The sequence below is a fragment of the Musca vetustissima genome, unplaced genomic scaffold, assembly GCF_032173495.1.
Source record: "Musca vetustissima isolate MV318-11 ecotype Yass unplaced genomic scaffold, APGP_CSIRO_Mvet_v1 utg60049, whole genome shotgun sequence".
NCBI lineage: Eukaryota > Metazoa > Arthropoda > Insecta > Diptera > Muscidae > Musca > Musca vetustissima.
The window spans coordinates 5,845-19,213 of record NW_026884759.1 but is presented as its reverse complement, the minus strand read 5'-3'; the positions used below and the strand labels follow the sequence as shown (position 1 = coordinate 19,213).

General features: G+C 32.8%; 2 protein-coding genes across 2 annotated transcripts; one reads left to right on the top strand and one right to left on the bottom strand.

Moving 5' to 3' along the window:
• The first annotated feature begins 7,189 nt into the window (after positions 1–7,189).
• Positions 7,190–10,616, top strand: LOC133331730 (uncharacterized). The gene is made up of 2 exons (XM_061540107.1): positions 7,190–7,776; positions 7,838–10,616. Exons 1-2 carry the CDS (start codon positions 7,190–7,192, stop codon positions 9,747–9,749), a joined length of 2,499 nt encoding a protein of 832 aa, XP_061396091.1. The 3' UTR covers positions 9,750–10,616.
• Positions 10,617–10,784: 168 nt separating this feature from the next.
• LOC133331729 (uncharacterized) lies at positions 10,785–11,951 on the bottom strand. Its single transcript, XM_061540106.1, has one exon. It carries the CDS (start codon positions 11,949–11,951, stop codon positions 10,785–10,787), a length of 1,167 nt encoding a protein of 388 aa, XP_061396090.1.
• Between the last annotated feature and the right edge of the window lie 1,418 nt (positions 11,952–13,369).

Genomic DNA, 13,369 nt, shown 5'->3' with positions numbered 1-13,369 from the left:
AACGGATTATCCAAATTGATCCAAACTTTGGAAATGGTAATACTTTTATAAAACCTTGATGAAGTCCGAAAATGGTATTCATCGGTCCATGCCTTCATGTGTGTTCGAAAAATGGAATACCATAAAATTTATACTAAATAATGATTGATAATCTCTGGTAAATCTGCCACAAATCGTCACAATTATGAAAAATTATAGATTCAATAAAAAATACTTCAACTCGACACTAGACAGTTATTCCGTTGACCTCCGCAACAAAATGCTGTATTTTGAATTTTTTACTTTTTCAATCACCCACTCTTCTACCTTTCGCCAAATAATAGCATCTCTAGACCACATTGCGCCTTTTCTACAGTCGGAATTCCAAAATAGTATGGAGGATATATTAATTTTGTCATTTCGTTTGTAACTCGTTTCGAAATATTCATTTCCGACCCTATAAAGTATATATATATTCTTGATTAGTGTAAAATTTTAATATTTAGCGTAAAAAATGCATTCTGATTGAAAAAATTTACTTTCGAATAGATCGAAATAATGATAACTAAAAATGTTAGGTAATTCCTATACGATGTAATCAACATTGGCCTCATGTAACGGTGCCTTCTAAATTGCAGTATTTTGGGGATGTTCCACCCTATCATGCGACGTCAATGTTTGTCCACTTTTTGGTGTTTTTTCGGAAATTAAATAAAAAAGTGTCAGTCAGCGTTGCCGACAGATATATATACATAGAAGAGAGGGCTTATGGGTACCAAAAGAGAGGGCAGATTGGTCCCAAATTTGGACCTGATCTAGACTTTATAATAAATTGCGCAAAGTTCGGTTCAAAGTGGACATTCCATTCGCCTGATATTGGATTTATAAATATTGATAATGGGATATAGACTTGGTAAGTATAATAGGTTGTGCAATGTTTGGTTCAAATAGGATAGTCCGTTCGCAAGATATCATAAAATTATTTTTTTGCACAATTTTGACCATTTTGTGTGGGAGGCACCAGAAGGAGTGGACCGATATCACCATCATCAAACTAAGTTTGGAAGATATGGTAAGAAGTGCAAAGCTTGGATGAAAACGGATTTGGTCCATGGAAACTTGGGTCTAGAACAAATATTTCGATGAGGCGCATTTTCACCATATTAAAGTGTATTAAAAATTACTGAAATTTGTATTTGGTGTACATTATGGTCTACATAATCGGTTTGTAGAAATGTCGGTATAGGTTAAATTTTTCGTATGTTCCCTATGTTTTCATTTCAAGTACCTGTCAGTATACCTATGTTGGAGGATATCCAAAATTCGTCCCGACCGAACTTAATTTATTGAAATAGTTAGCTGATTTGTTCCGTGTGTTGGGCGAATTGTGGAATTCTAAGACGATTTAGTCATCTGTTGTAATTATTCCACTTTATCAAAATTATTTTCCTACTTTTATTTAGTTTACCACTATTTGCGCTCATATTTTCCTTGCTCTCTCACTCTCTCCCTTTTTGACAAAAACGAATGGTATACCAAGAAATATAAACACAAACACCCTCCATTCTTCAGCAGTGTTTCGTTTTGGTATCGTCCTCCACGTCTCCTCTCACTTGGTGGGCCGTCTCTCCACTCAGTCGATAGTGGTTAGTTTTGTTTTCCATTATCTCTTTACTGGCATCTGCATTGTGTTATAATTCGCATATGTATTCATACCCTACACAACTATGTTGTCAGGGTATTATAGCTTTGTGCAGCCCCAAAAGTTTGTAACGCCGCGAAATATTGGTCCTAGACCCACCTTTAAGTATACCGATCGTCATATCTCGACTAGCTGAGTCGATCTAGACATGTGTGTCCGTCCGTCCGTCTGTCCATTATAATTTGTAAACACGCTACAGGCCACAGTTATGGACCAATCTTCACGAAATTTTGCATGCAAAATGGGTTCTGGCCAATGAAGACCCCTATTGTTTTTGGTCGGTTAATATTTAGGGGATGAAATGGACCAAAAACTTTATTTTTGTCTGATTTTCTGGTCGCTCCAGAGGCCGCAATTATGGCCCAAACACAGGGTCGGGCCAAAGAATAAGCATGCCTGTTTTGATAAAGATCGGTCAATATATAGCGGGTCAAATGGACCCTGACTTTTGTGTGAAAAATTACAAAATTTGTATTCTATAGCGTATATACTTGTCCCTGAAGGACCTAGACCCAAAAAGTTGATAGTATATTCAAGAGGAGTGGTTGACCTTTAAATTGATACCAATTATATGGTTGTATGTACTCAGGTGTAAAAGTTACACTTAAATATTTACAGGTGCTTACGTATTCAGACATTATTTAATAATCCAAAACCCCAATAGAGGGCCGAAATATAGCGCTGATCGCTTTGAAAATTTCCATGAGATTTCAGTTATGGTCAAGGACAACGCCTATAATTTTCGGTGACGATCAGATAAAAATTTTGGGATGAAGTAGACCAAAAACTTAATTTTTTGTCCTTTTTTTTTTGAGTCGATCTATAGGCCACAATTGAAGGTCAACATCACAACATAACCCACGGTAAAGAGAATATGGACACAGCCCTCGTCTACTGAATATTAGTAATATTTTTTGACCTTTAGTCGGGTTTCAAGAGGGTGCAAATAGTGCAAAGTTAGATTTTCGTAGAAGTTGTGTAGGGTATTATATGGTCGGCCCCGTCCGACTATACTGCTCTGCTCACTGGTTTCCAAATTATTTCGATATAAATGTCAAATACAATATATCAAACAAGTGTTGATTTGAGCAATAAGGCAGTCCTAAAATGCAGAAATCAGGACATTGGCAACACTTTCTGAGCACTATTCATATAATATACGAATATTTTTATTCTGTGTATGATTTCGTGACAACAGTACAAACAATTGTAAGCGCTATATTGTAATAATATAAAATTGAATCATATATTGAATATAATTTTGAATCCAGATCTCTGAATTTATTTACATTTATGTTCGCTTTTTGGCGTTTTTTTTTTTTAAAGACGTCTAATAAAAAAATAAACAGCTCGTGTGTAAAAAAGTTAATTTGAGCAAAGTTTGCAGGGAATATTTTAATTGTATGTTATATATATCAAATAAAATTTTAAACGGATGCAATGGGATGCATAACTTTATTTCCTTCATAAAAATTGTATGTATGTATCATACAATGTACAGTAGCACATTAGTACATTTGGAAGTAAAGCAAACAAGCTCATCAAATAAATCACAAACCAATAAAAGTTTACAAAAGCTACCAATAACACAAAAAATTATTTTCTTACATTCAACTATCAGGCAGAATATGATGATACATCTCTTGATGTCCAGCTAACTTTATTCCTATATACTTCTGGGTGTTTGAACCTCATTGATGGTAATTACTCTTTCCGTTGATACCTACACCATAACCAAAGGCGGGTTGATGGTTCATTGTTAAGCTTACAGGTCTTTCCTAAATTTAAAGAATGATTAATGTACCTACCTCTACACGTCATTCGATGCTGCTAACAATGGTCAGCAAGTTATAAATTTACACCTTTTCCAAAGTAATATCATTAGGCGATATAATTGAATTATATATTTTTTGGGGTGACCACACCAAATCAATTGTGAGTGTATGTGTGTTTCTTAGGATTTAATAACAATTCATAGATGTACACAATGTGTTTATGTTTTGAACCTGAAGTAGACTGGTGTTCAGTGTGGAATGGTCACACGAACACACCGTGCATCATTTCAATGAATTGAAAATACAAATCCATCTTCGTCAAAAATAATAAGCTATGAAATGAAATCGCCACTAATTCGTCTATTGAATTTTGTTAAGTTATAGCTTCTTTATTTCTTTTAGGGATTTTCACAGATTTGATGCCTTTTGTGTAAAAGTGACACTTCGTCAATCAATCACACATTAATTTATGATTCTCACTTGTCGTTGTTGGTGTTTTGTGGACGTGAATGTGTCTTTTGTAATGTGAAACTATTCACTTGGTCTTCGTCCATGTTGCAGTTAAAATGCAGTAGCTCTTGATGGTTTTTGTGTGAAGTCAATTTCTATAACTTTTCAATTATAATCAGACTTCCGGTGTTAAGAAGTGATAGCCTATCGTACTGATACATTGTGGGATTTCTTGTATTCAATATTTGGATAATACGAACATGTTAGCTTGCCTTTGAATGTACTTATTATTTATATTGATAAAGGTTTGATATTTAATAATTTGAAAGAATTATTTTTTAAACCATACATAACTATTTTGTAAGGATATTATTGATTTTTGTGGCCCCAGAAGTTTTTAACGCCGCGAAATATTTGTCCTAGACCCAACTTTCAGTATACGCGTCACCATATCTTGACTACCTGAGTTGGTGTAGACATGCGTGTCCGTCCATTATAATTTGTAAACACAGAACACAGTTATGGACCGAGTACGTTCGGTTGGGGCTAACGAAGATCCCTTTTTAGTAACGATCGGTTAATATTTAGGGTGTAAAATGGATCAAAAATTTAATTTTTGTATGTTTTTCTGGTCACACTAGGGCCACAAAAAACGTTATCATCACATAGTTTTACACGAAAAAGGGATCTAACCAAGAATTAATATTTATTGTTGCATGTGCTCGGATGTAGAAGTCATTCGGAATTATTTATAGTGATCTACCTATTCCGATACATTTTTCGCCGGTTGCTATGAAATCGTAGTTTTCGGTAGTAATCTGATGATATATTGGGGATGAAATGGAGAATGCTATTTATTTAGTATTTAGCGGTTCAAATTAACCAAAACTTTGTGTGTAAAATAATGATGTTCCGCTCATTGGTTTTAATTTTGCGTTCTTCTACTTTTTATACCCTCAGCCTTATGGATAATATATACACTTTTATAGCGTGAAAATATGCCTCATCGAAATACTGGTTTTAGACCATGTTTCTTTGAACTAAATCTGATTTAGAAAATTTAGAGTCGATTAACAAATATCCTTCCGTATAACTATGTATGGTTTAAAATACAAAGGATTAGCCAAAAGTTATTAAAATGGTCAAAAACTCATTAAAGTATCAAATTACAGTAAACAAATCGTCTGTCCGTCCGTGTATGTGTGAACACGTGCGCTTTTGTTTACAAATAGTGTGTGTGTGTGTGTGTGTGATCCTCCGTTCTGAGTATGGCAATTTATGTATGTGCGTTTGTGTGTGTGATCCTCCGTTCTGAGTATGGCAAAGTATGTGTTTGTGTGTGTGTGTCTCCGTTCGCAAACTGTGTTGATCGACGTGTGTGGGCGCGCTCTTGACCTTGAGTATGGCAATGTGTGTGCGTGTGTGTGTGTCCGTTCGGTTTAAGAATATTAGGGATGGCAAACTATGTGGGCATGCGCGGAGCTTACCGAAATGTTTACAAGGGGAAGGGGGAACAGATATGTGGAACAAAATATAGGGAATAACAACAGCATGGTTAGCGATAGAAATGGTCAGGGGCATGAAGAGACAGACGCAGTTATGTTTATTTGTTGAGTGTTGGGCATGCGTGGAAAGGGTGGCAAATATGTGGCAAGGGGAAAGGGGGGACAAATATGGGAACCAAACTATAAACAGCATAATGAATTTCGCAATCTTATGCAACTATGATTAGGAGTGAAAAGGGAAGAGGCAGGAACAAATATGTGTTTACGAAATGTTTGGATCCAAGAGGAAACGGGGGGAGAGGAATATGTACGGCTTTGAGTTTGATGTTTATTTCTGATTATATTAATACCAATGTGTTTATGTTAAATCGAGCATCGTTGAGTGTTGGGCATGCGTGGAAAGGGAGGCAAATATGTGGCAAGGGGAAAGGGGGAACAGATATGTGGAACAAAATATAGGGAATAAAAACAACAACAGCATGGTTAGCGATATAAATGGTCAGCGGCATGAAGAGACAGACGCAGTTATGTTTATTTCTGATCATATCAATACCAATGTGTTTATGTTAAATCGAGCATTGTTGAGTGTTGGAATGCGCGGAGCTTACCGAAATGTTTACAAGGGAAGGGGGACAAATATGGGAAACAAACTATAGGGACTATTGAGAATATCAACAAACAACAACATACATGCATCAATTGTATCGGTAAAAATGGTCAGCGGTATTAGGAGACAGGCGCATGGATTTGTATGATTTTAAAGACTGATGGGCGCCAAAAATAAAGAGGCGAACACTTGTTGATAAGAACCATTGGACAGAAATATGATAAACAGCATAATGAATTTCGCAATCTTATGCAACTATGATTAGGAGTATAAAGGGGAAAGACAGGAACAAATATGTGTTTACGAAATGTTTGGATACAAGAGGAAAAGGCGGAGGGGGGCATTTTTTTTTTGCATTCTGGGATACTTTTAATAAACGAACGTAATAATACATGATATTGTCAATACGAGGTATAATTATAATATAAAAGGAATCTATATTCCACTTTCAGTTGAGAGTTCATATCGTAAACTATTCATATCACAACCAGTTGAGTAAAAGTGATTTTTTACAGTGTATAAGTGATTTTCAATACTTTCTGCAAAACCAAAAAGAGACTCAGAGTGAAAAGTGAACGAAAGTTATAAAGTTATAAAAATAGACTAAAAGTGAGAAAAACATTGAAACGTATTTACAATGGAAAGCTTCCAATGCAATTTCTGCTCAAAAGCGTTGAGTTCTAAAGCTGCACTTAAAAAGCATTTGATGTTACATAAAGTTTGTGAAATATGTAAGAAAATGTTGGCAAACAAGTGGGCTTTAAAATTACATTATGAAGTGTATCACCCAAATTTTTATCAACTGCAAAATGAAGCTGTGAATCAACTACCTTCAGGAACATGGCAGAGACACCAACAGATACAACAATCAAACCAACAACAAAATAAAATTGAAGGCATGAAACAAGGAACGACTTCTGGTGTAAATAGCGATATGATGCTAGTAAGGAGTGGATTCAATAATAGAATCCAAACCTTTCAATATAAAATAACAGAAGATACAATAGAAGTTGATTTAATATTTCAGGGGGCAAAAGCATCCCTTATTAATCAACTTCAAGAAGCACTAAATCGTCATTACAGAATCAAATTTAATTTAGAGTTGGGTGGAGAATATGTTAAACCTTGTAACGAGAACATAATAATTAAAAAAATATACCACAACTCAAAAATGATGGAACTTGAAAGAGCTGATAACATTGACAATATATTAAATGATCATTTTGATTACATAAAAACGAAGATGTCCGAGTTCCAAGAACGGGATTCCGGTTGGGCCCTGTTAAAGGTTTTCAGTTTGAAAATCAACATTAACAAGCATTCACCCATAAGAGGTTCCCAATATATACCCACACCTAAAGAACTAAAAAATAAAAGAGCCTGTATCAATATTTATAATGGAGACATTTACTGTTTCAAATGGTGTTTGATAGCGGCATTGGAAACTTCACAACCATTAAATCCATCAAAATGTTCTTCATACGCCATAGATAATATTAATTCATCTATTATTACGTTGCAAAATGGTTTAACACTAAACTTTGAAGGAATAGAATTTCCGATGGAACTAAAGTATATAAAATTGTTTGAAGAAAAAAATCCCAACATTAGTGTAAACGTTTTTGGTTATGAGTATTCTTCAAAATCAGTCGTTGGACCTTATTATATTACGAAACAAGAAAAGGACAAACATGTTAACTTGCTGCTATTAGAAAACGATGGAAAATCTCACTACATTCTAATCAAATCTTTATCTAGGTGAGTTTTACATTTAAATAAACAATTTTTAAATATTATACTAATTATTTTTTTATTTTAGGTTGGTAAATAATCAGTTAACGAATTGCAGAAGGCGTTTACACATTTGCAATCAGTGTTTATATTACACCAGCAAATATGATTTTATGGAGCGTCATCGGGATTTGTGTAGTAAAGTTATTGCAAAAATGCCCGAAGAAGGTAAATCAACGTTGTCATTTAAGAACTTTCATAAACAAATGAATGTTCCATTTGTTATATATGCTGATTTTGAGTGTGTTTTAAAAAAGGTAGACAATTTAGATATGGTTATTAATAAGCATTTACCTTGTGCCTTTAGTTTTAATGTAAAATGTAATTTTGATAGTAACTTAGATGAATTATTTATATATACAGGTAGGGATGCAGCAGAAAAATTTGTTGAAATGTTAAATTCTAAGTGTAGGGAAATTTTTAATACGTATTTGAGTGTTAAAAAACCAATGACGCCATTAACGCCATCTCAAATTTTAGAATTTGAAAATGCAAAAATTTGTCATATTTGCGACAAAGAATTGGGTAGTGATAAGGTTCATGATCATTGTCATATAACGGGTCGGTATAGGGGAGCTGCACACAAAGAGTGCAATATAAATTATACAGTTCCAACATTCATTCCAATTTTATTCCACAATTTTTCTGGATACGATTGCCATCTTTTTATAAAAGAACTAATTAAATACATCCCTAGTAAGAAAACTAATATAATTCCACAAAATAAAGAATTATATATTTCAGTATCACATGTTGTTGATATGGGTAATGGTAGGGAACTTGAATACAGGTTTTTAGATTCTTTCAGATTCATGGCGGCAAGTTTAGAAACCTTAGCCAACAATTTGGAAGATGCGGATTTGAAATCAGTTAGAGCACATTTCCCCATTGATAATCAATTCAATTTAATGAGGCGGAAAGGAATATTTTGCTATGAATATTTAGACAGTTTTGATAAACTAAATGATACAATTCTTCCACCCATTGAAAAATTTTATAGTAATTTATATAATACCAGTTGTAGTATAGATGATTATGAGCATGCAAAACGTGTGTGGGAGACATTTAATTGTCAGTCATTAAAAGACTATATGGAGCTATATTTGAAGACAGATGTGCTCCTATTAACAGATGTATTTGAAAATTTTAGAAAATCTTGTAAAAGGGTTCATAAACTTGATCCATGTCAGTACTATACTGCACCAGGATTGTCTTTTGATGCGATGCTGCGTTTTACAAAAATAACACTTGATCTTCTAAGAGATTTGAACATGTTCAATGTTATTAAAAAAGGTATCAGGGGAGGATTAGTTCAATGTACCAAAAGATTAGCTAAAGCAAATAACAAGTATATGAAGGACTATGATAAAAATTCACCATCACACTATTTATTATATTTAGATGCCAATAATTTGTATGGTTGGGCAATGAAACAGTATCTTCCAGAAGGAGATTTTAAATGGTTGCAACCTGAAGAGGCAATAACAGATGTTGAAGAAATTCTTAAATTCATGCATAATTCTACCATTGGATACATATACGTAGTAGACCTTGAGTATCCGGAAGAATTGCATGATCTACACAATGATTTACCCTTTTGTGCAGAAAATAAAAAGGTTGGGGATTCAAAATATGAGAAGCTTATTGCTGATTTTAGCCCAAAGAAAAACTATGCAATACATTACATGGTTTTAAAACAGTGTTTGGAAAATGGGCTAAAATTGGCAAAAGTTCATTTTGTAATTTCATTTCGACAATCGCCATGGTTAGCACCATATATAGATAAAAATACATCTGAACGACAAAAGGCATCTAATTCATTTCTTAAAGATTTATATAAACTGTATAATAATTCTGTTTTTGGGAAAACCATGGAAAATGTCGATAAACGGAAGAACATTAAATTAATCATTGGGATTATAGAGATAGACGTAGAATAGGTGCTCAAAAACTGATATCAAAACCAAATTTTCATAGTGCAACTCAATTTGATGATGAATTATGGGCAATTCAAATGAATAAAACAAACGTCACATATAATAAACCTATTTATTTAGGTTTTTGTATTTTAGAACTTTCAAAATATAGAATGTATGATTTCTTTTACGGATACATTAAAAAAAAATATGGCAATCGTGCTACTCTTTGCTATACAGATACAGATTCATTTATTTTAGATATAGAAACGGACGATGTGTACGAAGATATAAAATCTGATATTGATTTACAATTTGATACGTCCGATTATCCAGAAGATAACATATATAAAATTCCGAGAAAAAATAAGAAAATAATTGGAATGATGAAGGATGAGAACTGTGGGAAAATTATGACTATGTTTATTGGATTAGGACCCAAAATGTATTCCTTCCAGGTAGAAGATGGCGAAGAAATTAAGAAAGCAAAGGGCGTTAAAAAGTGTGTTATTTCAAAATACTCTATAAATGACTATAAAGAATGTTTACTAAATGAAAAAATAAGTAGGGATGTTATGATTAATTTTAGATCTAAGATGCATCAAGTATATACAAATAAAATGTCTAAGATAGTTTTAAGTTGTAAAGACACTAAAAGAAAAATCAAAGCTGATAAAATACATACTTATGCGTGGGGGCATAAGAATATTGAAAATGAATATTTGAATAGTATAAACTTTGATTTTTCTATACCATTGGATATGGAATTAGATTTATCTAGTAGTAGTATTAATGATGATGAGCTAGATAGGTACTTAAATATTGATGAAGACTATTTGAATAATATAAACTTTAACTTTTCCATTCCAATGGATTTAGATTTTCCATCTATAGACAACGATGAATTGAATGTTTATTTGAATTAAGTTTCCATTGTAAATAAACAATATATATAATGTAAATAAAAAATAAACCAATGTAAATTATTTCATTGTAAAAATGTGTTTTATTTCATTTAAATAAATTCAATGTTTAATATAATATGTAAGTATAAATATCTTATACTACTTTTCGAACAATTCCAGTCAAAGGTATGTATTCCACCAGACGATCATGGATTATTAGACAATATGCTGAGGTGTTTTGAGGTATTGGTGTGTTGGTTTCAAATTGTATTTTCAAATCAATCGGTCCATTCTTCACGGCTTCATTTTGATTGCTTATATCAATGACAGCGATTGGATTACCCTTAAAACTTATGTAGGAAAGAAGTGGTTGTGGTTCTCGCATATAATATGTTTCTTGAAACTTGGCATACATATCGTAGAGTACCGCATAACGATTTTCTCCAAACTTAAGGTTTAGATCATCGTAGGGATACGTTTCAGAATTCAAATGTACTTTAATGTTTTGAAGATCACAATGCAACAATTTGTTATCTTTTTCAAATACAAAAGCTACATATCGTGGCCTTTCATGATTTGCAGACAATTTGACATTCCAGCTATGTTGTCTTCCGCCAACAAATGTGGGGTTAAAATAGCAATCCCAACTACGAAATGCTATTGGCAATGACCTTCCATCCTTTATTGTTTTAAGGAAACTAATTTTTCTATAGTCAGACAAATTAATATGTTGTACTCTCCACACGATGTTTGTAATGGTAAGACGGATATCTTCTTTTGAGTCTGTAGAATAACAGACACTTGCATCATTGGAACTTCGCAATAGAATCAAATCATGTTTGCTATTGCAAATTACTTTTTTAAAGTCTTCTGCAAATCCAAGCAAACGATTCAGTGGTAAACAGAAATTGAAGGTATTGGTTGACACATCATCTACATTCCATCCAGCATTACTCATAAATTTGCTTTCAGGTTCACTTAGAGAAATCCAATTTTTAACCTTAGTAGTCAGACCCAGATAACGTGTGCGATCAATTTCAATTCCATTAAGTTCATATCGAATTTCATCAAACATGTAACCCACGCAGTTATTTCTTAGTCTAGCATTTGAAGAAACTTCGCCATTTGCTTTTCTTAAATAACCTTCAATATAAAGATAGCTTTCCGATGGTAGAATGTAAAGGTCTTGGTTTTGTATACTTATGCGAATCTCATCATTATTTTTAAATGATTGAATATAGGGAACATAGCTATGATAGTCTCTCTTTATAATATTCTCATCTGAGAATGGACGTTCATTAATATTTAGAATTTCCGACATTTGGCTTTACTTTTAATTTGAGTAGTTTTAAAAATTCTCTACTTTTTTTAGTTAGTTGAGGTCTTGTCGGTCTAACAACCTGTTGTGAAATGTTTTTTGGAATTTGTTTATAATTGTATTTATTATAAATAAGCATTATTTCCTTGATTTAATATGAATTCGAAGTGTGATTTCCTCTCCTCGAAAATTTATTAGGCGACCTTCTTGATCTAATATCTGTACTTCAATACAACTTATTTCTTTGACGTTTACAGGCAAATAAATGAGATTCAACGGTCTCTCGGCTAATTTATAGCCTGGAGGGACATCCAATGCAAATTCATGTAGTATGTGAGCTGGGGAATTATTCATAAAGGATCCTGCTACAATATTGCAGTGTATTTGTATGACATTAACCTTTAAAATATTTACTGGGAGGTTGGAAATATGTTTCTTCCCAGGCTCTAAAATTTTTTCGGTGAAACCAAATAGTTTTGAAATAGACTTATCTTTATTAAAAAATATAGAATCATGAGATGATTCTATTTCTATTTGTAATGTATTATTGTTTGCTTTAATGTTAATGCTTTTGCCTGTATGTCTACTTTTATACTCGGCTTCTAAATAGTCGGCAATGTCTTGCAGCTCATACGATCCTACAGGTATTTTTATGACGCTATCACCAATATGAAACAAATTATTATCATTATCCACATTAGGTATTGAATTATACGTTTGAAAATCAATTAAACAACATTCATATTCAACATCCCCTAATTCTATTGGTGGTGAATAATATGAACGTAAATTGGATGTATTGCCAGTCAAAGTAAATGTTCTTGACATTGTGAGATCCCCTTTTAGAATAAATAAGAACACAGAGTATACATATTTTATATAGTTTATTTAAAATTATTTATCATATTATAATATATACTTTTTATCAATCCATGAATTGTGTTGGTTGGAAAACCCCAACCATTTAACATAAACTTTATCTCCCTTAGATTTTATAATTCTTTCTATCAAGTATATGTTTGAATATTTTGTAGGTAAAAGTTCTTCCCTGTAGAAACATCCTTGTATTGGATTCCCTTCATAGTCTTCTAGTAAATATGTTGTTGGGTTTGTTATGCGTATTGATTTTATTTTAAAAATTTCTGTCGTCCAGTTTGGTGTATAACCTTTTTCGAATTGATGTTTATATTTGCTGATACGTACATAAGTACCCACACGCAGATTGGGTTTCTTAAAAATTTTTATGTGATTATAAGCAGATTTAAGCAAAGCTTTCTCATTTGTAGAATTAACTTGGACAGGTGCCATATGTATAGTTCGATGTGGTCTTCTATTGTATTGTTTAATTAAATCTTTATAAACATTAATCCATTGATAATTGCCATTATAACTAAACTCTTTCCACATCATTCCCTTCAATG

Excerpts from the sequence above, each read along its gene's own strand:
- LOC133331729 (XM_061540106.1), bottom strand. The coding sequence starts at position 11,951 with ATGTCGGAAATTCTAAATATTAATGAACGTCCATTCTCAGATGAGAAT.
- LOC133331730 (XM_061540107.1), top strand. The coding sequence starts at position 7,190 with ATGATGGAACTTGAAAGAGCTGATAACATTGACAATATATTAAATGAT. Across the intron at positions 7,777-7,837 it reads CTAATCAAATCTTTATCTAG|GTTGGTAAATAATCAGTTAA; the intron begins GTGAGTTTTACA and ends TTTTTATTTTAG.